This window comes from Lygodium microphyllum, chromosome 25 (genome assembly GCF_053477565.2).
Source record: "Lygodium microphyllum isolate KBCC chromosome 25, Lygodium_microphyllum_v1.1.10, whole genome shotgun sequence".
Taxonomy (NCBI): domain Eukaryota; kingdom Viridiplantae; phylum Streptophyta; class Polypodiopsida; order Schizaeales; family Lygodiaceae; genus Lygodium; species Lygodium microphyllum.
Genome location: NC_141159.1, coordinates 105,075,766 through 105,099,276, shown reverse-complemented (window position 1 = coordinate 105,099,276; position 23,511 = coordinate 105,075,766). Strand labels below are relative to the sequence as shown.

The 23,511-nt window shown below is 39.8% G+C and overlaps 1 protein-coding gene across 1 annotated transcript; it reads right to left on the bottom strand.

The window, feature by feature from the left end:
• Positions 1-18,529: 18,529 nt before the first annotated feature.
• On the bottom strand, positions 18,530-19,439 carry LOC148014582 (uncharacterized). The gene is made up of 4 exons (XM_087666171.1): positions 19,356-19,439; positions 19,184-19,271; positions 18,989-19,090; positions 18,530-18,863 (listed from the first exon to the last, which is right to left on the bottom strand). The coding sequence occupies exons 1-4, from the start codon at positions 19,382-19,384 to the stop codon at positions 18,624-18,626; spliced, it is 459 nt and encodes a 152-aa protein (XP_087522297.1). The 5' UTR covers positions 19,385-19,439; the 3' UTR covers positions 18,530-18,623.
• Positions 19,440-23,511: the final 4,072 nt, after the last annotated feature.

The window sequence follows — 23,511 nt, the reverse complement described above, 5'->3', positions numbered from 1 at the left end:
CAACGACTTAAATCAATGCAGGCCCAAAATATTGTTGCAGGATTGCCTAAATTCAAGGTTGCAGAAATGCATAAGGTATGTGAAGCCTGCCAATTTGGAAAACAGGCAAGGAAACCATTTCCTAGACATGTTCAAGAGAGTGAGAAGCCATTGGAATTAATCCACTCTGATGTGTGGACTACTAAAGCTGCATCTCTTAGAGGTTTGTCACTTTTATTGATGACTATAGCAGAAAAGTTTGGGTGTATTTTATGAAAAAGAAAAGTGAAGTTTTTGGGCATTTCAAAACTCTTAAAGCTATGGTTGAAAAAGAAACAGGCCTGCAAATAAAATGCCTAAGGTCAGATGGAGGGGGGGAGTACCTCTCAAATGAGTTTGCAAGGTTCCTGCAGGAGCATGGCATAAAGCAGCAATATTCATGCAGTCATATCCCACAACAAAATGGAATTGCAAAAAGGAAAAACAGGCATATTGGAGAGGTATCTCGTGCCATGCTCAATGAAAAAGACTTGCCAGATTTTTACTGGGCTGAAGCAGTTGCTACAGCAGTCTATATAATGAACAGGACTCCCACTGCAGCAATACATGGGATGACTCCAGAGGAGAGGTATACTGGTAGGAAACCATATATTTCTCATTTGAAAATTTCTAGTTGCATTGCCTATGTACATGTGCCAGATGAGTTGAGATCCAAGTTGGATCCAAAAGCTGAGAAGTGTATCTTTATTGGTTACTCTCTGCAGCAAAAAGGGTATAGATGCTATAACCCTTCTACTCGTAAGTTTACAGTGAGCAGAGATGTTTTTGATGAGACGAGTAGCTGGTATAAACCAGTAAATGTGATTGATGATGTAGATGCACAGAATTCACAGCAGCAGTCACAAAATATAAGTGGACCTGGAGCGTCCTCTAGCAGTGGTTCACATTCTTCACCATGGACAGGCAGATTGAGATCAAGAGAATCTTCTCAAAGCAATGCAGATAGTGGTATGCAGGTATCACGAAAAGGAAAAGAGAAGGTTGATCAGCCCATGTTTGATGTGAATGCAGGTCACTCTTATGTGGATGGTGAATCCAGTGGCTCAGAACAGAGCATTGATGATGAGTTGGGTATTCCTTCTATTGTTACACATGGAGTAAGGAAGACCATGGATGTTTTGAGAGCACCTGGGAGTGAACCTACTTTGCGCAAGTCTACGAGAGCTAGGTATCCTGTGCATATGCTGAAATATGATGGATTTACAGCCATTCACTATGCATATATGGTCAAAGTGATACAGAAACAAGAACCCACTTCTTTTGAGCAAGCCATGGGAAAAGAAAAATGGGAGAAAGCCATGGATGAAGAAATGGATGCCTTGGAAGCAAATGCTACATAGGAATTGGTACCTTTGCCTAAAGGTAAGAATGCAATTGGTTGTAAGTGGATTTATAAGGTGAAGCACAATGCAGATGGTTCTATGAACAGATACAAGGCAAGATTAGTAGTCAAGGGGTATGCACAAACATATGGCATTGACTATGAAGAAACATTCAGTCCGGTTGCAAGGATGGCAACTGTAAGAGCAGTCATTGCTATAACTGCATCAAAGGGATGGTCTTTACATCAGATGGATGTAAAGAATGCCTTCTTGCATGGTGATTTGCAAGAAGAGGTCTATATGGAGAAGCCACCAGGTTATGTGCATGCTGTTCATCCTGAGTTTGTTTGTAGGTTGAAGAAAGCCTTGTATGGCTTGAAGCAAGCACCTAGAGCATGGTCTAACAAGATAGGATAGTATCTTGTCACTATTGGCTTTCAGATTTCCAAGGCAGATTTCTCACTTTATGTGAGAAAAATAGAGAAATGTATTATGCTACTTGTCATTTATATTGATGATTTGATTATGACAGGTGACAGTGATGAAGATATCCTTCATGTGAAAATGCTATTGAAGCAGAAGTTTGAGATGAAGGATTTGGGAGAGCTGCGTTATTTCTTGGGCATTGAGGTGATTAGATCACCAAGTGGGATATAGCTCTTGCAGAGGCAGTATGGATTGGACATGCTGTCCAAATATGGGATGACAGGCTATAAGCCTATTTTAGTTCCTTTGGAGCAGAATGTGAAGCTGAGCACAGATGCAGGTGAGCTTCTGGAAGACCCTACTATGTACAGACGCATAAGAGGAAACTTGATTTATATGACTATTACCAGGCAAGATTTGAGCTATGCTGTTGGATTGGTAAGTCAGTTTATGCAGGCTCCAAGGAAACCGCATTTGGATGCGGCTAGACGCATACTCAGGTATGCGAAGTCCACATTGCAGTATGGACTATTTTATGAGACTCGGGTTCAGATACAGTTGCATGGATACATTGATGCTGATTCAGCTGGTAGTATTTATGATAGACGATCTACCAGTGGATATGTGTTCTCTTTTGGGAGTGCTGCAGTCACTTGGAGCAGCAAGAAACAGCCTACAGTTGCCTTGTTGAGCATAGAGGCTGAGTATAGGGGTGCAGCAATGGCTGCATGTGAGGTAGCTTGGTTGCATAAGCTACTTTATGATATGCATCAGCCTCCTATAGATGGGCCAGTTGTCATTTATTGTGACAACATGAGTAGTATACACTTGGTAAATAACCCAATCTATCATGCTAGAACAAAGCACATTGAGGTGCATTATCACTATGTGCGGGAGAGGGTTTTACTAGGTCTTATTGATCTAGTTTATGTCAGCACAGAGGATCAGGTAGCTGACATATTTACGAAGGCATTGGGCGCAGAGAAGCTGCGCAAGTTCAGAGACCTGCTTGGTGTGCAGGAATTGGGATTGAGCTCGAGGGGGAGTGTTGAGATATCGAGCTCCACTCGTGATATGCCAGGGTGACCGTTGTGCATTTATATCACCGACTTGTTGGCTGCAGATGCGGTTGGTACACCACCCATGAATAATAGCTAGATGACAGCTATCCTGATCTACTCTAGTTCGTGGCTTAGTTAGTATGCCACTTTAGTTAGTTGAGTTTGATTTGAGACCCATATATAGGGTTCTTCTATTTCCTTGTACTAGACTTCTTTTTCGCTTACACATTTGAGAAGAGGGAAAACTGTGTTCAACCTCCACCTGTGTGTGTATTCCCCCATTGTGCAAGCAAGAAAGCTACAAGTGACACTCCTTCCTTCTCTCCCACAATCGTGACAGAAGCTGTGTTTTTTGCAGTGACATAATTTTTTGCAGTGTTCTCTAATGGCGTCTGATTCTCTTTCACAGATTGTCACTGAAAAGCTTGACAAGAACAACTTCCAAGCATGGAAGTTTAGAATGACGAATTTCCTTATGGGAAAAGGATATTGGGAATTTGTTGCAGGAAATGAAGAAGAACCAATTATTCCTGATGTTCCCAATCAACAGCAAATGCAGGCATTTAAAGGATGGCATGAGAGAGCTAGAAAAGTTATGTAATGGCTGTCTATCAGTATTTTAGACTCTATGATTGTGCATATTCAGGATGCAAGTACGCCAAAGGAGGCATGGGATACTTTGTCAAAAATGTATAGCACAAATATGCAAGCCAGGAAAATGCAGCTCAAGCAAGAGTTGCACAATGTGTAAAGAGAAAGTATGAGCATCAATGACTACCACATGAAGGTGAAGAAGATTGCAGATGCACTTGCTTCCATTGGGTTGCCAGTGGAAGATGATGATTTAGTTTCTGTGACCTTGAATAGTCTAGGAAAGGATTATGCACAGTTCCGAACATCCATTTCCGTCGGTGAAAGATTTCCTGATTTTGAGGAGTTGATTGCTCTTCTAATTTCTGAGGAGCAGAGAAATGGTGGTGCATCTTCTTCAGGAGGAACTTCAAAGGAAGCTATGTTCTACTCAAATGCTGGAAGAGGTAGAGGCACAGGTAGAGGAGGCCGATTTGGAGGCCGTGGTAGAAATCAGAATATGCAGCAAACTCAAGAAAACCAGTCCTATGGAGGAGGACGTGGTAACTCTAGAGGCAGGGGGAGCCAAAGAGGTCGTGGTGGATGGCAAAGAGGCCAAAATGCAAACATCAATGTTGAATGCTACTACTGTGGTAAAATGGGTCATATGGCTAAAGACTGCTATATAAAGTAGAATGACATTATGAATGGAAAATTGCAACAAGGAAATTATGCATCGTCTAGTAGATAGGGTGATGACAGAAATGAGCATTTGTTTATGGTGCAGCACATGAACAATTATGTGACAAGTGCAGAAGAAAGCAATAAAGTGTGGTATGTTGACTCAGGTGCATCAAACCACATGACAGGTCATGCAGAATGGATGCAGGATGCAAGGAAAATGGAAAAACCAGGATTTGTGGAGACTGGTGATGATACTGCACATCCTATTGTGCAGATTGGAAAAATTCCTTTGTCTATGCAGGATGGGAAAAAGAAATACCTATCGGATGTATTTCATGTCCCGAATATTACCAAGAACCTGGTTTCTGTTGGTCAAATGGTTGAGTAGGGCTTGCAGGTCAGATTTAACCCTCATGGATGCTTTGTTGAGGATATGAAAAATAAAGGTCGCTTGATAGCAAAAGGAAAGAAGAAGGGCAGAATGTTTACATTGGATACAGACATGCTTGAATTGAGTGCAGCAATGTTTGCACATGGGACTGGTGTAGTTGCAGATATTGATATCTGGCATAAACGCATTGGTCATGTTAATGTACAGCGACTTAAATCAATGCAGGCCCAAAATATTGTTGCAAGATTGCCTAAATTCAAGGTTGCAGAAATGCATAAGGTATGTGAAGCCTGTCAATTTAGAAAACAGGCAAGGAAACCATTTCCTAGACATGTTCAAGAGAGTAAGAAGCCATTGGAGTTAATCCACTCTGATGTGTGGACTACTAAAGCTGCATCTATTGGAGGCTGTCATTATTTTGTCACTTTTATTGATGACTACAGCAAAAAAGTAAGGGTGTATTTTATGAAAAAGAAAAGTGAAGTATTTGGGCATTTCAAAAGTCTTAAAGCTATGGTTGAAAAAGAAACAGGCTTGCAAATAAAATGCCTAAGGTTAGATGGAGGGGAAGAGTACCTCTCAAATGAGTTTGTAAGGTTCCTGCAGGAGTATGGCATAAAGCAGCAATATTCATGCAGTCATACCCCACAACAAAATGGAATTGCAGAAAGGAAAAACAGGCATATTGGAGAGGTGCCATGCTCAACGAAAAAGACTTGCTAGATTTTTACTGGGCTGAAGCAGTTGCTACAGCAGTCTACATAATGAATAGGACTCCCACTGTAGCAATACATGGGATGACTCCAGAGGAGAGGTATACTGGTAGAAACCAGATATTTCTCATTTGAAAATTTTTGGTTGCATTGCCTATGTTCATGTGCCAGATGAGTTGAGATCCAAGTTGGATCCAAAAGCTGAGAAGTGCATCTTTATTGGTTACTCTCTACAGAAAGGGTATAGATGCTATAACCCTTCTACTCGTAAGTTTACAGTGAGCAGAGATGTTTTTGATGAGATGAGTAGCTGGTATAAACCAGTAAATGTGATTAATGATGTAGATGCACAAAATGGTAATGCTGCACAGATTTCACAGCAGCAGTCAAAATATTAGTGGACCTGGAGTGTCCTCTAGCAGTGGTTCACATTCTTCGCCATGGACAGGTAGATTGAGATCAGGAGAATCTCCTGAAAACAATGCAGATAGTGGTATGCATGTTTCACGAAAAGGAAAAGAGAAGGTAGATCAGCCCATGTTTGATGTGAATGCAGGTCACTCTTATGTGGATGGTGAATCCAGTAGCTCAGAACAGAGCATTGATGATGAGTTGGGTATTCCTTCTATTGTTACACCTGGAGTAAGAAAGACCATGGATGTTTTGAGAGCACCTGGGAGTGAACCTACTTTGCGCAAGTCTACGAGAGCTAGGTATCCTGTGCATATGCTGAAATATGATGGATTTACAGCCATTCACTATGCATATATGGTCAAAGTGATACAGGAACCAGAACCCACTTATTTTGAGCAAGCCATGAGAAAAGAAAAATGGAAGAAAGCCATGGATGAAGAAATGGAAGCTTTGGAAGCAAATGCTACATGGGAATTGGTACCTTTGCCTAAAGATAAGAATGCAATTGGTTGTAAGTGGATTTATAAGGTGAAGCACAATGCAGATGGTTCTGTGAACAGATACAAGGCAAGATTAGTAGTCAAGGGGTATGCACAAACATATGGCATTGATTATGAAGAAACATTCAGTCCGGCTGCAAGGATGGCAACCGTAAGAGCAGTCATTGCTATGGCTGCATCAAAGGAATGGTCTTTACATCAGATGGATGTAAAGAATGTCTTCTTGCATGGTGATTTGCAAGAAGAGGTATATATGGAGCAACCACCAGGTTATGTGCATGCTGTTCATCCTGAGTTTGTTTGCAGGTTGAAGAAAGCCTTGTATGGCTTGAAGCAAGCACCTAGAGAATGGTCTGACAAGATAGGACAGTATCTTGTCACTATTGGCTTTCAGGTTTCCAAGGCAGATTTCTCACTTTATGTGAGAAAAACAAAGAAAGGTATTATGCTGCTTGTCATTTATGTTGATGATTTGAATATCACAGGTGATAGTGATGAAGATATTCTTCATGTGAAAATGCTATTGAAGCAGAAGTTTGAGATGAAGGATTTGGGAGAGCTGCATTATTTCTTGGGCATTGAGGTGATTAGATCACCAAGTGGGATATGGCTCTTGCAGAGGCAGTATGGATTGGACATGCTGTCCAAATATGGGATGACAGGGTGTAAGCCTATTTCAGTTTCTTTGGAGCAGAATGTGAAGTTGAGCGCAGATGCAGGTGAGCTTCTCGAAGACCCTACTATGTACAGATGCATAGTAGGAAGTTTGATTTATATGACTATTACCAGGCGAGATTTGAGCTATACTGTTGGATTGGTAAGTCACTTTATGCAGGCTCCAAGGAAACCGCATTTGGATGCGGCTAGACGCATACTCAGGTATGCAAAGTCCACATTGCAGTATGGACTATTTTATGAGACTCGGGTTCAGATACAGTTGCATGGATACATTGATGCTGATTCGGCTGGTAGTATTTATGATAGACGATCTACCAGTGGATATGTGTTCTCTTTTGGGAGTGCTGCAGTCACTTGGAGCAGCAAGAAACAGCCTACAGTTGCCTTGTCGAGCATAGAGGCTGAGTATAGGGGGTGCAACAATGGCTGCATGTGAGGTAGCTTGGTTGCATAAGCTACTTTATGATATGCATCAGCCTCCTATAGATGGGCCAGTTGTCATTTATTGTGACAACATGAGTAGTATACACTTGGCAAATATCCCAGTCTATCATGCTAGAACAAAGCACATTGAGGTGCATTATCACTATGTGCGGGAGAGGGTTTTACTAGGTCTTATTGATCTAGTTTATGTCAGCACAGAGGATCAGGTAGCTGATATATTTACGAAGGCATTGGGCGCAGAGAAGCTGCGCAAGTTCAGAGACCTGCTTGGTGTGCAGGAATTGGGATTGAGCTCGAGGGGGAGTGTTAAGATATCGAGCTCCACTCGTGATATGCCAGGGTGACCGTTGTACATTTATATCACCAACTTGTTGGCTGCAGATGCGGTTGGTACACCACCCATGAATAATAGCTAGATGATAGCTATCCTTATCTACTCTAGTTCGTGGCTCAGTTAGTATGCCACCTTAGTTAGTTGAGTTTGGTTTGAGACCCATATATAGGGTTCTTCTATTTCTATATACTTGATTTCTTTTTGGCTTACACAACTAAGAAGAGGAAAATTGTTTTCAGCCTCCACCTGTGTGTGTATTCCCCCATTGTGCAAGCAAGAAAGCTACAAGTGAGACTCCTTCCTTCTCTCCCATAATCTTGATAGTATAGTAGCAGGAGGCTCCTCCTGAAACATTACCTTGCATACCTCAACAACATGCTTAGGTTGCTTGTGCATTTTCTCCTCATGGAAAATAACATGATGGTCGTGAATAACCTTTCGACCTTGTGGATCCCATAGGTGATAGCCCATCTCACCTGCATCTCCATAACCAAGAAAGATGCATTTTCTAAACTTAGGATCCAACTTATTGCATTTGTCCTTGGATACATGCAAGAAATCCTCACAACCAAAGACATGCAAATGAGCATATGAGGAAGGTTTTTCAGACTATACCTCCTCTGTAACTCATAGTCAAGATTAGTACATGGAAACCGATTTATCAAGTGTACAGTAGTAGTAACGGGCTCAACCAAAAAATGCTATGGTAAGCTTGCGTGGATAATCATACTGCAAAATCGCTCCTGAATTGTTCTATTCATACGCTCAGGCATACCATTATGGGATGGATGTATGGGGCGATGAACTAACGCTTAATACCCCTCTCATCACAAAATTTCTCAAAGGCTTTAAAGACATACTCACCCCCATTATCTAACCTTAGGCATTTCAGCCTATACCTAGACTGGTTCTCAACTAAATAAGCCAATGCTAAAATGTAGCCAAGACATCTGATTTTTGCTTGATAGGATATGCCCAGACCTTATGTGCGTATAGTCATCAATGAAGGTAACAAAATACTTTGTGCCACTTAATGACTTACAGGGCATGGGACCATATACATCCGAATGAATGAGAGCTAATGGCTCACCCATGCATGTCATACTAGACTTTTTATGCGTATTATGTGTCTGCCTGCCATATAAACAATGATCACAAGACTCAAAGCACCTATAATTAAGGGGGAGAAGATATTGCAAATGGGCAAGCATTTTCATTCCTTTTAAGGACATGTACCCAAGGTGACGAAGTCAAAGAGATACATGTAAAATTGCATCCACTGTCAAAACATGGTCAATTAACCTAAATACAAGCAAGGGGTAGACAATATTGGACTATGTGGATTGCCCATTAGAGACAACATTATAGAACACTTGCTTAGAGAGGGACAATATGATGGTGGACTTATATAGCTCATCTCGTTTAGCCCAATCATCTGCATCAATACATTTGGGCTTAATACCCTCATGTTTCAAAGAATTAACCTACATTTTTTGCACTAAAACTTGTAATTTGGGCCTTCCAATAGCTGTAGGAAATCAATGCCAAAGAGGGACAATCATTGATACAAGAAAAATTGCAATTGCCAAGGAATAAATTCAACTAGCAATGAGTAGATATGTGACTGGCACTGAGAACTGTCAAAGAATCACTATGTCAAATTGAGATACATCCCACAGGCATACCCATCATGCACAGGGTGGGTCTCATGGGTAACAAAAGAGACAAACCAAAGGCACAAACAGACTAAGCAATGTAACAAAAGCTGACTACATAACCAACCGAGATGTATACATCATTGACAACTTTGTGATAAAGATAGGTGCTGGCTCAAGAGTAATGTCAGATCAGTCCACTAAGCATTAATTGCATACATAAAGCATAACAAGAGCATGTACATGTCACCAAGTTCCACGGTCTCATTGTAAGACCCTCAAACTCAGCTACATAATCAAATGCTCAAGATAATATCCAAGTGTCAAGTAATAGCTTCCACTGGAACAAAAGTCAAATGCCAGATGAGCAAACAAAGCTCAAAACATTATTTGGAAGGCATCCATACATCCAAGATCCAAGTAGCATATATCCGGGAGTAGATCCAAGTAACTTGTTATTGGAGCATCAAATAAATATACATAACAGTGAATGACAACTAATGTCAAGATTCAATGCTCCAATCTCAACTCAAAAGCAATTCGAAAGCATGACAAAACATGTAACATGAACCATAAGCATCGGTATATCAACCAAAGTAGTTGGTAAGCACTCGAGAAGCAATACTCATATATTCCACTGACCAAGTGAGCTTAAGTCCTAGTTATCATAGTAGCCAAATCAATTATTAAATCAGCTCTAAAATGATCTTCAAGCAATGGATAAGCATCCTCGAATGTATGTGCATCAACCAAGCATGAATGGGCATCATTTATACATCACCACTGAGTAGGAGGTATCAATGATAGGGGACTGCACTGCTATTACAAACTGTATGCTAAATACACAGTCAATGAACTGAATACAAGCTACCCAATCTCAATGCCAAGGGCTAAAACCAATGTCAAGTCCAATATAAATGGCAAGAAGTACCTAAGATGGTTGCTCCAGATGCCAAAGGCCACATGGGAGGTGGGAGGGGTTTTAAATCTTGCAAGAGGAAGGACTGCCTAAACAGATGTAATCATGTGGACTACTATTGAAGGGATTGCCTCAAGTTCTGACCTTAGTAGGCTTTGTGGCAATGCTCAATGGCCTCTAAGTGAGGCCCCAAATCAGGCCGCAAGATGGGGGAAGAAGCCGAGAAGAAGAAGTTTAATGCATAACTCGGGGTGAAGAGTCCATGGCTGCCATTGAAACTGTGAGCTGAAGGTATGCTCCACAAGCTGAAGCAATGCTGGGTCACACGGGCTCAAGCTCTTGGGAAAGATGGATTTGATACCAATTGAAGGGAGTGAGCCCTGAAGTGGAAGCGTGGAGCGGAATTAAGAGCTATGGTGGAAGGAGCAAGAGTAAGAGAGAGGGACACACACAAGATGTGGAACTTCAATGGTGACAATGTGTGATTGGTCTTCCCTTTATTCAAATGTCACTGAAAGAATAAAGTGATAGTGATGGGCGTCTACCACCTACAATATACAAGTGTGCAGGTAACTAATATATAATACGGGTATTGTCAGTGTAACTAATACACGGGCGACTAGGCATAGACGTCTTTATCCCTTACAATATTGTGTACATGAGGTATGTCGATGGAAACACATTAGGAAAACCTATGTGGATTTTACTTTTTTGTAGCTATGTCAGCAAGCACAAATGGAGGAAAATTGGATAGTAAGCTCTCATAACAGTCAAGTAATACAACATTATGAGTAAATCTTATTGGTGTGGAATGATTTTTCCTTTGAAACGACACACAAAGGGATTGCCACCATATGCATGTGAGTTAGAACATGTAGTGCGACAACAAGTAACTTGTTTCTTTCATCGTCTCTCATGTGCATAGTGTATAAACGAAGTCTTTTATGTAAGTAACCACCTCCTTCCAAAGAGTTTCTATTTTCTTATTGTAGTCTCATTCCTTTAAAAAGGAAGTATTTTGTTCTCTTCTAGACGTCTCGAAAAAGCCACTTTTGTAACATCTTTTTTGCCTTTAATATACTTTAAATTTTCTTTTTAAAAAAAGAGTCGAAATTTGGTGCATTCAAACATCAAATATGTTGAAGTTGTGTGAACCCGGACATGCCTAGGACTTGAAAGTTGAGACGTAGGGGAGTCTAGAAAGTCTTAGTCTTGGCAAATGGACATGAGCAAGCAATACTCAACTTGTGGAAGCTCCTAGGCCACTAAATAGCTCTTTTCTCAAGACTTCACCTAGTACTTGTAGTCCCTCCCTTTTTGTAGGGACTATAAGGACTCCCACAAGTTGCATTAAGTAACATCCTATAAACCTCTATCTATCCATATATATATATATATATATATATATACACACACACACACACACTATTAGTTAAGGAGAGGTGGGGGGCGGGTGCTACGTGGCAGCCCTCCACCTCCCCCACAAGAAAAAAAAGAGAATGCGGGGTGGGTGCCACGTGTCCAGCACCCCCCGCAAAAATCGTGCCCGTGGGCGAGTCTAGGCGCAGAGCGTCTAGTATATATATATATATATATATACAATGGACACAACTATGAACTGCTGTGTGGCCGCATGCTTTTGATAGCAGGGAATGGACTTAGGCGTGGAGGGGCTCTTAGTGACTTGGAGCAGGGCCTAGGGCCAGTAGGTCACACTCCTACATATACATAGTACACAGAGTACATCGGATAATGAAAAACCGAAAGATGAGTTTATTTGAAATAACAAAAACGGGTTGTCTACAAAGACGCCGATGTTATGGCGAGTGGGGTCCAGGCGGCTGTGAGGCCCTTGATGATAAACGTCTCGATATGGTGACATGACGGCGACTAAACAATACGATAAACGTCTCTATTTTAGTCAATGATGACGACCAGCCACAGGCATTGATGAGGACTCCCTTCTTACAAGTATAACGATCCGGTTTACGAAAAGAAGTGCAGCCGCCGGCGTCCAATGAGTGAGCATTTAAGCGCTGATTTTTTCGAGTCTCCATTATCGTATTTTTCAAGTGGGCCGTGGAGCCTCGATTTTATCGTCTCCGACTCGACACGTCACCAACCTTATTATAGTCAGTTTAAGTCAGTAATAATAAATATTATTAGTGTTATGTTGCCTCTTAGTGCGCGGTCACATGCAGCCTTGCCGTGCCTCTTACATCTCGACTAAGCTGAGTTTGCTAGGTGTGAGTCGTGTGACATACCTTTTTTCTTTCGTACTTTCTAAATTTATATTCACCTTTACTTTTGAATGCAAGTAGAGACTAAAGCTGTGGTAGTATTCCTATAGCTATGCCACTGCACTTGCCGTTGTAAGAGCTGAGCTAAGTAAGGACTTGTTCCTACCAAACCCCGCATGAATTAGGTTGGGAACCCCTTTGGTGCACTCACAAGTTCGCATAACTTTAGGTTTGCAATAAGTTTGTAAATTGAGAATCATGGTGGATGAGTACATGGCTCGAAGTTGTTTTCAGCGGAATGTGAACGGGAACAATGTAGTTAATGTGATTATTCTACATCACTCATTTAGCATGTGACAATGGGTCTTGCTTTTTTCCCTATTCTCCTTAAGAGCCTTTATCTCAGAGAGCCTTTATTACCACTCAAACATCCACTGATAAACTCCTTATACATTCAAATCACCCAATAACTTTTGTAGCCTTACCACCTCACATGCTGCCATAGCAGCACCTCTATACTTAGCCTCTATACTCAATAAACTAACTGTAGATCACTTTTTGCTACTCCACATAACTGTTGCACTACTAAGGGAAAACATGAATCCACTGGTAGATCTCCACTTAGCCCAATCTACATCTATGTATCTAAACACATGTATATCCTTACCTACCTCATAAAAAAGTCCATAATGCAAAGCGAACTTCACATACCTCAATATGTGTCTAATTGCATCCAAATAAGACTTTCTAGGCATCTGCATAAATTGACTGACAAGACTAATATTATAACTTAAGTTTGGCATTATGATAGTCATATAAATCAAACTTCTTACTAACCTCGTGAAAATGTAAGATATTCTGTCTTATTCCCAACATTAGCACTCAACTTCACATTTTGCTCCAATGGCACTGAAAGAGTCTTACATGCTGCCATACCATACTTGGATAAGATATCCAAGCTATATTACCTTTGGGATAGCTATATCCCATCATTACATCTGATCACCTCAATACCAAGGAAGTATCTTAGTTCACCCAAATTCTTCATCTCAAACTACTTCTTCAAATGGCTCTTGACTTTTGCGATCCCACTATCACTGTCACCTGTAATGATCACGTCATCCACATAGATGAGTATGATAAACAAACTTGTATCTCCCTTACTCACATAAAGTGAGTGATCAACATCAAAAACATAAAAGCCAATGTTGATAAGGTACTCTCTAATCTTGTTAGACTATGCTCTAGGTACTTTCTTTAGCCCCAGCACCTTCTTTAAAATGCACACATATGTGGGAAGCTCTAAATCCTCATAACTTGTTGACTACTCCATATACACCTCTTCTTGAAATTCACCACATGCAAGAATCCATTCTTTCCATCCATTTGTAGCAAACTCCAACTTTTGGCTGCTACCAAAGCAATCACACATCTAACAATTGATGTCACTAAATTGATTGCTTATTATGCATTCTCTCACTACAAGGATATGAGGGTATAGCGATGGCTATTTGCGACGAGAAATAACGGCATCGCTATTTGCTTCGCAAATGCGACGCTAATAGCGATGGTACTCAGACTAAAAAACGCGGGCCAAAACCCGAGCGCGTTATTTTGCGCGCATTCACAAAAGAGAGCGAAAGGGAGAGCGAGAGGGAGAGCAAACATCTTGCATTTGAGAGGGAGAGAAAGAGAGAAAGAGAGAGAAAGAAGGCTTCTCACCGCCGCCGCTGCCACCGTTCGCGAAGAAGAGGAGGAGGTGTACGGAGGGCGAAGAGGAGCCGCCGTCGCGAAGAGGAGCTGCCAAACCCTTCTTCGAGCCTTTATGGTGAGTGCATTGTCCATTCTTGTTTTGCTTTTGTGTTTTCTCTCTCTCCCTATGAGAGGGGGAGGAGAGAGAAAAAACATTAAACATAATAGGGAAAGAGAGAAAGAGAGGGAGAGGAAGAGAGAAAAGGAAATGAGAGAGAGAGAGAGAGGAGAGAGAAAAAATATTAAACATAATAGGGAAAGAGAGGAAGAGGGTGAGAGAGGGAGAGGAGAGAGAAAAAAATGAGAGAAGGAGAGGAGAGAGAAAAAGAGAGAAAAGACATTAAACATAATAGGGAAAGAGAGAAAGAGAGCGAGAGGGTGAGGGTGAGGGAGGGAGAGGAAATGAGAGAGGAAGAAGAGAGAGAAAAAGAGGGAGAGGAGAGAAAGAAAAGAAAATGAGAGGGAGAGGAGAGAGAAAAAGAGGGAAAAAACATTAAACCTAATAGGGAAAGATAGAAAGAGAGAGTGAGGGTGAGGGAGGGAGAGGAAATGAGAGAGGGAAAGGAGAGAGAAAAAAATAAGAGAGGGAGAGGAGAGAAAAAACATTAAACCTAATAGGGAAAGAAAGGGAGAGGGTGAGAGAGGGAGAGGAAATGAGAGAGAGAGGAGAGAGAAAAAACATTAAACATATTAGCGAAAGAGAGAAAGAGAGGGTGAGGGTGAGGGAGGTAGAGGAAATGAGAGAGGGAGAGAAAGAGAGAAAATGAAATGAGAGAGGGAGAGGAGAGAGAGAAAAAATGAGAGAGAGAGGGTGAGGGAGGGAGAGGAAACGAAAGAGGGAGAGAAAGAGAGAAAAAGAAATGAGAGAGGGAGAGGAGAGAGAAAAAGAGAGAAAAAACATTAAACCTAATAGGGAAAGAGAGAAAGAGAGGGAGAGGGTGAGGGAGGGAGAGGAAATGAGAGAGGGAGAGGAAGAGAGATAAGGAAATGAGAGAGGGAGAGGAGAGAGAAAAAACATTAAACATAATAGGGAAAGAGAGAAAGAGAGGGAGAGGGTGAGGAAGGGAGACGAAATGAGAGAGGGAGAGAAAGAGAGAAAAAAATGAGAGAGGGAGAGGAGAGAGAAAAAGAGAGAAAAAACATTAAACCTGATAGGGAAAGAGAGAAAGAGAGGGAGAGGGTGAGGAAGGGAGAGGAAATGAGAGAGGGAGAGGAAGAGAGAAAAGGAAATTAATTGTTGTTGTTTGTAGTAGTAGTAGTAGTTTTTTTTTTTCTTTTCTTGTTTATTGTTGTTTAGTTTTTTTTTTTGGTAGTAGTAGTTTTTTCTTCTTTTCTTGTTTATTGTAGTAGTAGTAGTTGTTGTTGTTTTTTTCTTTTTCTTCTTTTCTTGTTTATTATAGTGGTAGTGGTAGTGGTAGTGGTGGTCGTGGTCATGGTCGTGATTGTGGTAGTGGTAGTCGTGGTCGTGGTCGTAGTCGTGGTCGCCGTCGTGGTAGTGGTAGTGGTAGTGGTAGTGGTAGTGATAGTGGTAGTGGTAGTGGTAGTGGTAGTGGTCGTCGTGGTCGTGGTATTCGTTGTAGTCGTAGTTGTAATCGTTAAAGAAAATGAGAGAGGGGGAGGAAGAGAAAAAAGAAGAAGGAACGAGAGAGAGGGAATAAACATATAACATAATAAAGAAAGAGAAAAAGAGAGAGAGATGGAAGGAGAGGAGATAATGAATGGATAAAAAACAAATAGAGAGTGGTAGCGAGGTCCGGTGCAACACCACGAGACATGAAACACTCCGACATATATATGTTACTTTGTGGGTGGGTGGGTGGAGACTTTGTCAAGATTGTGGGAGAGAAGTAAGGAGTCTCACTTGTAGCTTTCTTGCTTGCACAATGGGGAAATACACACAAGGGTGGAGGCTGAAAACAATTTTCCTCTTTCTTAGTTGTGTAAGCCAAAAAGAAGTCTCATACAAAGAAATAGAAGAACCCTATATATGGGTCTCAAACCAAAGACAACTAACTAAGGTGGCATACTAACTGAGCCACGAACTAGAGTAGATAAGGATAGCTGTCATCTAGCTATTATTCATGGGCGGTGTACCAACTGCATCTGCAAACTGACAAGTCGGTGACATAAATACACAACGGTCACCCTGGCGTATCACGAGTGGAGCTCGATATCTCAACACTCCCCCTCGAGCTCAATTCCAATTCCTGCACGCCAAGCAGGTCTCTGAACTTGCGCAGCTTCTCTACGTCCAATGCCTTCGTGAATATGTCAGCTACCTGATCCTCTGTGCTGACATAAACTAGATTAATAAGACCTAGTAAAACCCTCTCCCGCACATAGTGATAATGCACCTCAATGTGCTTTGTTCTAGCATGATAGACTGGGTTATTTGCCAAGTGTATACTACTCATGTTGTCACAATAAATGACAACTGGCCCATTTGTAGGCTGATGCATATCATAAAGTAGCTTATGCAACCAAGCTACCTCACATGCAGCCATTGCTGCACCCCTGTACTCAGCCTCTGTGCTGGACAAGGCAACTGTAGGTTGTTTCTTGCTGCTCCAAGTGACTGTAGCCATTAGGGGAGTTTTGAGGTCTCGAAAATGCCTTTTAGGATGTGGAGAGAGAGTGCTCTAGACCAATAAGAGCAAAGCCTCCGTAACGGAACTTTTAATTTAAAAAAAATAAAAAATCATTTTACAAAAATATATAAATATGATAATATTACGAATTTGTATTTTTATTATGTATTTTTAGTCTCTTATATTCGTGATTATGACATATTTTGCATTAATGGCATAGAGTCTCGGCTACTTTTATTTAATGATGTTTCTAGATTAATGATAATGACTGATGTAATCGAAATTCAAATTGGTGAAAAGCATGGCGCTCAGTTTTTTCCCTCGTTTCTTTTATTCCTCTATTGTTTTTCCCTCCGTTATGATAGCCTAGTCCTCTCTCTCTCTCTCTCTCTCTCTCTCTCTCTCTGTGTGCATGTATCTCTCTCTTCTACCATGGATACAGAAATTCGACCTTCAACAAGGCGTCCAAGCTCCCAAATCACATCCATATCAGTGTTTAACTCATTCCAAACTGATGGAAGATGGATTCCTACTATCATTAGCAAAGGTAGTTGGATCACCATGCAACAAGCAAAACGTGGAAAAAGGCAAAGACATGAGAGCTCGTTTATCTCTGCTTGGAAGGGCAGAATCCGAGATTTTAAGCTTGGAGCAAATAAGAATAGTATCAAAGAGGTACTAGTGCAACATGTGTTCATGCATAGAGAGCTGTGTTTGAAACCTGGATCTTCAAAGCTTCCAATGCATAGACCAAATTGTAAGAATTTGATTCTTAAAGTTTTTCCTTTCTTAAACATGGTTTAGGTTTTTCCATTATAATATTTGTTTGTCTTGTAGATGTCTATCCCTCTAATCTTGAGGAATGGCAACCAGTGGAATCTATTATTGATGTTATTGATGTTATACATGGTTCAATTGGAGAAGAAATGTATAGAGGTAGAAAGAAGACAGAGCTTGCAGAGAATGGAATATTCTTTTATGACCATTCTTATGTTATTCCTATGCGGTGTTGCCAATGGGGATCAATAAAACTCCTTCCTTTGCCAGATTTTTCAAGCTTTGAGTGGCCTTTGCCAAGTCCAGCTACTAGTGAGGGCTATAGATGTAAGATATTTTCTGAGATCCAGAAAGCACTAAAATCTAATATCTCAAGTAGGCTAAGCAAAGTTACTTTATTTATGCCTATTAATATATTTATTGATTTCTTCTCTAATATGGAGATAAGAATAACAAAAACCATGCTTTCAGTGAAGAGACTAACATATGATCATATCATACAATTTGTTGATGAAGGATGGGATACAAGGACAGAAGGAAAAATTATATGTAAGATAGATCAAGACTCTATAGCTTGTAAATATATGATTGCTACTCAAAATTTTATCCTTAGCTTTTACTATAGTCGATGGCATTTTGTTGGTAGTAGTCTAGTTGCTTTAGACCAGAATCTTAATGATTTCAGCAAGGATCCTATTGTGGATCTTGATATTTGGTTCAACGAGTATATTATTGCAATCTTAAAGATCAGAAAATCATGTACGCTACATCAAGTGAGGATGGATTTACAAAATGAAGACATTGAACTACCATGCTCCTTTGTATTCCAACTTGACAAGAAACGAGTAAGTTTTCACATCATATTATATCTACTTAGATGTATATCAAGATCTCACTTTCTAACTAACAAACATTTGTAATTTATTTTTTGCAGATATCGAAAAGGAGAGAAAATAAAATACACTGCAATGACATTCAAGAAAAGATATCTTTACTATCAATATAAAATACATGTACAAATTTTGTAGCAGATGTCTATCTGCCATCTCTATGAGATATACAAGGGCTGAAGGGCAAATTTCTATATATGAAGGCCTACAAGGCGATATGGCAAAGCTATTTCTTTTTTGGAGAACTATCCTTTCTAGGAGTCCTTTTGCCTTTCTTTGATGTCTTGGGTATAGAAGGTGTTGAAGCTGTGGATTTGCCTTCCGTGGTTATAGGCACCACATCTCCTTCATGGTGCAAATCCCCACCAATCTCTGTTGTTGGTTGTATACAATTGATTATCATATACTTCAAGAGCTTTGCTCTGATGTACCAAATATGCTCAGATGTATAGCAATCCTTCGAAAACTGTCACACATTTATAGAAAAAAGAGTTTTAGTTCATTATTGTTCTTACAATAGACTATATTTTTATCATCAATGGACTATTTTCAATTAATATCTATCTTAAAGTTTAGCATCTTTCATATTACCTTTACATGTTTATCATCATTAAGATAAACAAAGTTAACCATTCTTCTAGCATTTGCAATCACCCTCCAGCCACAAGAATGGCTATCATCCTGATGGGGACACTGCAACCACCAACACAAAGTAAAACTATAAAGAGGACGAATGGTAGTTCATAGAACAAACTCATGTTTCAATTATTTTAATGAATAACTTACTGCAACTTGTCTATATTGCATTGTTGCAAGCAAATCAGATGGCATAGGGGGTCTTTTCTCTAGCTCTTCAATTAATCTTTTGGCACCTCTGTATATAAAATATGTTGAAATTTAGAGTACTTACAAAAAAAAGAATTGAAATATCAAGGAGCCCTTGGATAATATAACTTACAATTTAGCATTTCCATGGCTTCCTTTCATAGAGTTGATTAAAAAGCATTGCTTATCCACAAGGTCTATTGCAATCAAGCTCCAATGAGAACTAAAAGCAATCATATCTCAACAAATTAGTAGGATAAAATCTCAAAAACTCTAATAGAATATTGAATCACTTACTTTTCATTATATGGAATTATAAGCAGCTCCAAAGTATCGAAGTCAATCAAATTGAGCCAGTGCTCAATAAAACTTGCATCAAGCTCATTCCTCATAAAGAATGAGATAGATGGATCAAAAACCTCAATTTTTTGTTGTATATCCAAAGGAAACTCATGCATTATACACCTAGAAAAGGCATAGAAATAGTGAGTATAAACAAGAAAAATCTTATTGCTAAAAAAATATCAAAAAGTATAAGTAATTATGGATGGACATACCTTAGGCCAGCAAGAATAAGACTGTCATTTACTTCTCTTCTTTTATCCTTAAGAATCTGAACACATGCAGCATCAAAGGAGATAACCTCAGTTCTTTTGCCTAAGTCACCAGGTAAGAAACAAAACACACTGAATCCTTTTGGATTAGTTGCTTCAAGAAGGGTGGCTAGCTCATTTTCAAAGGACTCTAGTTGGTCTATTTCCCTTTCTTCAACCCTTTGCCTCCTATACTCTCTCCATTTATCTGCTTGTTCCTCTTTAGCCTTCTCCTCTTTTTCATGTTGCCTTGTATCCTTCTCATGGGTGACATCCTCAACCCTGACACCAGAATCATCTTTCTTTCTTCTAGCTGGGGGCACATTAAGGATATTAAATGTCTTCATATCAGTGAGGGGAATTGGCTCAAGGACCTTTGAAAATCTATATCTTAGCCTCCTAAGAATTACCATGTCCTTGTCCATGAGTGTGAGCCTATGAGCATGAGCAGCACAAATGTAGGCATCTTGGAAAAACTCAATTAGAAAATCCTCTGTGGCTTCTTGTATACAATTAAGAGCTGTTCTTGTCCATCTGAAACTATCCAAACTATATCTGTCACAAATTTCCCTAACAAGCCTCTGAAAAGACAACTTTGGAATTGCATTGTCAAGAGCATTTACTGCCTTCCTAATCTCCCTTAGACACCTGACATTTTGAGAAAACCTTCTCCTTGGCTTTGACTTTCTAGACAGCTTCTGAGGCTTTGAAGACTGATGAATCTTTGATGCTAAATCCCTAGGATCAATCTTCTGTTTTCTTGCTGTTGCCTTAGTCCTAGCCATCTGCCAAAAAAACATATGTTACTTATTCTCCAGCATGTAAAGCAAAATGCAAGTCCCAGACAAGAGTTATCTATGCTGCATGGCGTTTTCTCGTATCAGCTGAATTTTTCTCGAGCTGTCTAGTGAAACGCGAGTGTCAAGCAGGGGGGCCTCCTTGCAGCTGCTTCTTTTCGCGTTTCACCGGACTTGTTGTCCATTGTGTCCAGTGAAACGCGAATTTAAGCCAGGAAACCTGCTTGAAGTACCTTATTTTCGCGTTTCACCGGACAGCTCATGAATAGCATAAAAATTGACCAAGGAAAGCTTTTAAGATTACTTAAAATACCCAAAGAATTAGGGAGGAAAGAAACAGTCACCGAGAGCATGGAATTCTCAGATAAGTAATTATTTACAGCAGCATGGATTTCAGATAGCTCATGCAGATCACAGTAAGATTTTCTTAAATATCCACAATATTAAGGAATGCTTTCACTGTGGAAAAAATTCTTTTGTAGTGGTCATGAGCTAATAATAACATAAAGGATTAAGGAAAAATATCGAAACAATGCATTGAATGGAGCTTGTTATTGAAAAGCAAGATGCAGAAACCATACCTTCTTCTTAGCTTGTTCTTCACAATTTCAGCCTAAAGATGACAATATGCTTGAAGGTTTGCTTTGTTGGGGAAGCAGTGAAATGCTTGGAGATTGGAAGGAAATGCGTGGAGATTGGAAGGAACACCAAAAACAAAGATGGAGTAGCGATGAAATGCGATGAAAGCTGAAGGCGGTGAATTTGCATGGACTCAACGTTCTTCGCAAAGTGTTAATAACACACGTGTGACGTACCCTCGCTTATCGGAACTTTTTATTTACTTGGAAAAGGGTTATTTAACACACGTAAAACGTATTTTTGGAAAAAGAGAATGCGCACGTCTTCTGAGGAGTTTATTACGCTGTGTTAAGTCACACACGTGTATTTCCATTATTACACAAACTTTTTCGTTGGAACTATCACCACATGCTTAACGGTCGATATAAAAGCATTTCAAACCCATTTCTCCGACATTGTCTTCTTCTCTGCCAAAATTTTGTCTCGACTTCCCTTCAAGGTCCTTGCATCCTGTGTGGAGAGCAGTTCAACAATCTTTGATAGGTAACAATTTTTTTTATTACAAGCATTTTAACAAAATAAATTTGATTAATATAGAAAGAATGTTTTATAACACTTAAACAATTAAAGATGTTATGTGCTTTCTATCTTTCAAATGCAGCATATCTTTTCCAAAAATGATTATATCATCAATTTGTGTGTTTTCATAGAATTTATTTATTGTTCATGTTTCTTTTCTTCATTTGCAATTTTTGACAAGTAAAACGCGAGACAATGTCTCTGTTGATGATATTTTTCTTAGTATCGCGTTTCACCGGCCACATTTTAGAATAATTTTTGTCTTCAAGCTAGTGTCTGATGAAACGCGATTCCTTCTTAGGCATTTGCCTTACACACTTGAATTTTCGCGTTTCACCGGTCAACTAAAAAAATTCTCCTGTTTTGATTTTTTTGTCTTGGAAAATCAATGTTGGGGCCTTTTTCCATGATATCATCTTGTTTTATTGGATATTGGTTCTTTTCTGCTTTTTTTTTCAGGGATAAATATTTTTCTGGTCAAAATGACAAAGAGGAAGCTATCTCTGGAAGGAATGGATGAGGAGGAGATAATTGAGACATCTGATGATAGGCTCTTTGATTTTTTACACATCACTGGAAATTCTTCCAAGTTTTGCTATATCAGGGAAATTTTCAATGTTCCTTTTGATTTGAAGGAGTTATTAGAGGATCTTGATGATAAACTTAAGGAGTACAGATGTTTTTATGATAGACATGTGCAAGGTTTGGAAGTCAATGGATTTGTTCATTATAGTGATGTCATGGGAGCCACCAATACATCCAGGTCAACTTTGCTCGGCAGGTTCAACCTCATTGATGAGGAATTCAGAAAGAAAGAAACATGTTGCCCTTTCCACAGGTATCAACACCAATGCCTTCTAATCCACAAGGACGTTGGATTTATTGTGTATCTTCAGTACATGGAAAATTCTTCTCCAGATATAGACCAACAGAGAAAGCTAGAGGATATTGCAAGTATGGATAAGGAGGTCGAAGAGAAGGAGGAGATGTTCCAAGAAGATGTTGAGAATCAACTTGTCCAAGGTTTTGATGTAGGTTTATTCAAGAGTGACAATATCACAATGGTGGAAGAAAAGGAGATTGAGCCAAGTGCACAGGTTGATGAAGAAGGTCCTCTTGCCTGTGTTCCAACATTTCCCACTTATCTTATCAACAAGAAGAGATATGTGTTGCTAAATGATATTCAACATCTTTTTGATCTTAGAGAAGATTATTGCTTAGCAATCCTTGCAGGTTGGGGCAAAAATGACATGAATTTTATAGGTTATGAACAAGAACCACTAGCAAGTCTTGATGTTGAGGGAGAGAATTTCCAAGATAGCTCTATAGCCTTACATACATGTATTAATCAGATCATAGAATACGAAAAGGGGGGGCTACCTACAGAAGAAGAGTTCTTGCAAGTCCAGAAGAAACTTCATATTGATGATGTAGGGTATGAAGAGAGATTGAAGTCACCATCAGATGAGAAGCCCAAGAGTTCAATAAATCTTTATGATGATAGTCTTCTTGAAGAAGATGAACACCCTAAGGTATGAAATATAATTCGAAGTTACCCATTGAGTTTATGTTAGACTTTATTATGCATTATAGATAAATATCTTATATCTTGTACTGTTGTGGTTTGTTCTATAGATTGAGATTGAAGATCTGGACAACTTTCTTGGAAGGGCCAAGGGCTCTAGGCCAATGAAGCTTGGAAAAAATCAAAGCCTTGGCCATTATATTGGAAACTTAAACA